General features: G+C 38.3%; 1 protein-coding gene across 2 annotated transcripts; it reads left to right on the top strand.

The window, feature by feature from the left end:
- LOC103946175 lies at positions 1-3111 on the top strand. 2 transcript variants are annotated; one of them, XM_009356826.3, is made up of 2 exons: positions 1-154; positions 2142-3111. In XM_009356826.3, exons 1-2 carry the CDS (start codon positions 110-112, stop codon positions 2931-2933), a joined length of 837 nt encoding a protein of 278 aa, XP_009355101.2. In that variant the 5' UTR covers positions 1-109; the 3' UTR covers positions 2934-3111. The 2 variants fall into 2 exon arrangements, with proteins under 2 accessions (XP_009355101.2, XP_048428736.1); XM_048572779.1 differs by lacking the exon at positions 1-154 and adding an exon at positions 843-1489.
- The last annotated feature ends 436 nt before the right edge of the window (positions 3112-3547 follow it).

The raw sequence follows: 3547 nt of genomic DNA, 5'->3' as shown, positions 1-3547 counted from the left end.
ACAGGTAATTTAGAAAAGCCGAGCTCCAGACGGGAAGGTTTTGTTATGAAAAGCCGAGTTGCTGGCGCGCGAACCAAAATATTCTATCCGGTGCGAAACAAACATAGAGATGAATCGGAATCATCCAGCAGTGAAAGGGAAAGTTCATATGAAGGTTAGTTACTTTCTTGCTTATTCTGATTCTCTCTGGGTTTTCTTTTCTCGTGCAACATCCATGATTATTTTTTGTTGTTGAAAGTTGAAGATTTAAGGTGATGCTGTACACGCATCGGATTCTCGCCCCTCTTGTTTCCTCCCCTTCTCTCCTCCTCTCACACATACATTGCTTTCTCTCTTATTTTTTTATAAAAAAATTAATATAAGATGTTAATGTGGAAAGGGGAAAGAGATCAGGATGGGAAAAAATCCTCCTCCTGCATAGATGTGGTGTGGATAAGTTCCATAACCACAAAGCAAAAAGTTTGACCAACAAATTTCAACCACAACTTGGTGTTAGTTGTGAGATTGTTTAATGTAATTTCAGTAACCTACTGAAATACTAGCTGTTATAGCACTGAACTTGTACTTTAGGATGATGGAATTATAAAGTTATTCAATTTGATGTTTTTGAGCTGATGTTATGCATGCAAGGTTCCGATTCTTGAAAAAGAGTTACGGAATGGGAACCACAAGAAAGTGCGTCAAAATGTCTGTCCCCCTCATCTTGAACCATATATATTGTAGGTCTTATTTCACATTATATTTCAAACGATCCAACAGTTTTCTACCAACAATTACTCAAATCAAATCAGAAACCATATGACCGTTTGGATTAAATGGTAGACATTTAGTGTTTCTTTGCCCAAAGGACAAACTCTCAGGGATTAATATAATTGCTTCTTTAGATTGAGAAAGATTACAGTCAGTTCTCTTCTTGTTTTCTTATGATGAGTACCTCATTGCTTGTTATTTCTTGACTACTCCTCCAATATTTTGCAGTGTGCTTCTTCTGCCTCTTGTCTCGTACTCTGTCTGTGTGTCATGCTTGCGGGCATGCGTGCTGCGTGGTTATTGAGGAGTTAAGTTAAAGAAAATTATATAGGCTAACTATGGTATACCCAGTTTAAGATAGTTTGCAGGTGTTATATTAGTTTTAACTAATTTTTTTTCTTACACGTGCAATTTTCTTGCGTTCAGTAAATAATTCTTAGGGTAGTTTATATATCAGAAGAGGTAGCATGCCAGGATAATCCCAACAGAATAATAAGTCAAATCCATCCTGTGAGATGAACATATCATCAAGATTCATCAAAAAATATTTTGGCTTCATCAGGGATTGTACTTTCTGATGATACTGTGGATGATGATACGAGGGACATGTAGTATGAGTTGGAGGCAAGTTTCCTCCATAAATGAACACATACGTGAATGCAGTCAAAGAGTGTGTCACTTGTGGCATCTATGATGGATGAGACCGGAGGTGGCATCTTGGTGGAGGATAAGCCAAGAGGTGAACGAGATTCTTAGGGTCCTTCCTGGAGTTGAAGAGAAGATGAGCATACTTGTTATCTTCCAAATTTTACACAAGAATAACATAGCGTTATTCATGGCCTTTAATGATCTTGATGCTCAGATTGATTGGCTTAAGAAATTTATGGAGTGAATGCCTCTAGTCGTTCGTTCCCCTTTCTCTGTACCTGTTGAATCTAGTAAAGCATCACTTGTGTTTCTTAGGAGTTGTATTAATTACGATGATAATTCTTAGGCGTTTTTGTTGTCAAAGTCACATTGATGATGCAGTCGGCTGTGTTATGAATCTGTTTTCTGATTCGCTTTTCTAAGAAAAACCAAAGAAAAACTGTACTGTCTTCCATCTCTTGAGAGTGCCTTATAAGTTATAAATTATTAATATTCTTACGGTTATGCCATCCATTGGAAATGATTGTGTCATGGTGAATACTGTGATGATACTGATGGTGAATTTTCGCTTTAGCCTTTAGACTCGACTTATATGTAGTCTTGTTTGGTATATCTGAAGTTGGTGACTTCACCGGCATGATGGGTAACTGCTAAGGTGGCTAGTATGCTGTTGCCTACACTTAGAATAGTCTCTTGATTATACATTTGTGTGGAAGCTAATGTTTTGTTTGTTTAAATTTCAGAAAGATATGCCTAGAACAAGTGAAGCTACTTTATCCAATCCCAGGGCTCCATATGATGAGGATTTGGCTAAGGTTTTACAGGCCATGAAGCAAATGGCTGACCCTGCGCTTGAGGGCACATCCGGAGTAGATCGGAGGCTGAAATTTTTGAAGGTTTTCATTAGTCTGTCGCCCCCGCAGTATGCAGGAAATCCTGATGAACCGTTAGAAGGAGCGGAGTGGCTTGCAAGGATAAAGCAATGTTTTGATGTAAGTGATGTCCCCGATGACCTAAAAGTGGGGTTTGCCACATACTGTCTTACTGGAGCGGCTCACCACTGGTGGGAATTTGTTAAAAGGATACGTGATGTTAAATCCATCACTTGGGGAGAGTTTGAGGAGCTGTTTTTGAATATATATTTTCCTCAAACTATAAGCGCTGCTAAACGCGAAGAATTTCTAGGGTTGAGCCAAGGAAACATGACCGTTGCTCAGTATGCATCTAAGTTCCTTGAGCTAGCATGGTATGCACGAACTAATCTTGTGAGGTCAGATGAACTTGCAGCATTGGAGTTTCTAAGTGGACTGAGGCCTTCCATAAGACCAAGGGTCTCTCTATTCAAAACTTATGATGGCATGGTTGCAGCAGCGTTGAGAGTGGAACAATCTTTGGAGGACAGCGAGGAAGAGTTGTTTGAGGAAGCTTCTGGTGTAGGGGAAAAAAGGCCAAGAAAGCAGTACATTTGCCACCACTGCGGCGAGCCTGGTCATATTCGGCCTAATTGCCCGGAATTAAACTCGCGTGCCTTTTGAAAGGTTTATCAAAATCTCATCCTAGTGATGGAAGGCAAAAATGGTTTCAATTCCAAGTCAATAGTGTGGGGATAATAGTTTGTAAGACTTTCAATATGCCTGGCCTTTGTTTTGGTATGTATCTGTCTGTGTGACTTTTATTCCCTTGGACCTTCGTGAATGGAGAATCTATTTTGTAGCGGGTATAAGTGTCACTTGCTAGGTGCTAATCAATGGAATCCCAATTATATATATAGGGTTTAAGATTCAGGACACACGCTTTTGACATTCGTTTTGTAGGCTGCATTTTGTAATTATTTTATCGATTCAAACCGTTTATATTTTAGTACATCATTCATATATGATCCTTACAAAAAATTAGACCTCCATAACCAGTAAGACATTCATTTATAAGGAAGAAAATGGACAAATACGTTTCTATAAAGAAACACTAAATTTAATCAAACAGTCATATAGTTTTGGATTTAGGTGATTTTTGGAGACAATGATCTTTAAGGTAAGATATAAAAGATATATAATTGGATCGTTGAAATACATTATGGAGTAGGTCATACAAAAACGTGTGTTCCTAAATCTTAACAAATGATGAGAAATTACTAAGGAAAACTAATGAA

Source organism: the organism of the source record quoted next, unplaced genomic scaffold (assembly GCF_019419815.1).
Source record: "Pyrus x bretschneideri cultivar Hongxiangsu unplaced genomic scaffold, Pyrus_bretschneideri_v1 Contig62, whole genome shotgun sequence".
NCBI classification, from domain to species: domain Eukaryota; kingdom Viridiplantae; phylum Streptophyta; class Magnoliopsida; order Rosales; family Rosaceae; genus Pyrus; species Pyrus x bretschneideri.
Note: the sequence above shows the minus strand (reverse complement) of the source record. Positions and strands in the feature narration are given on the sequence as shown.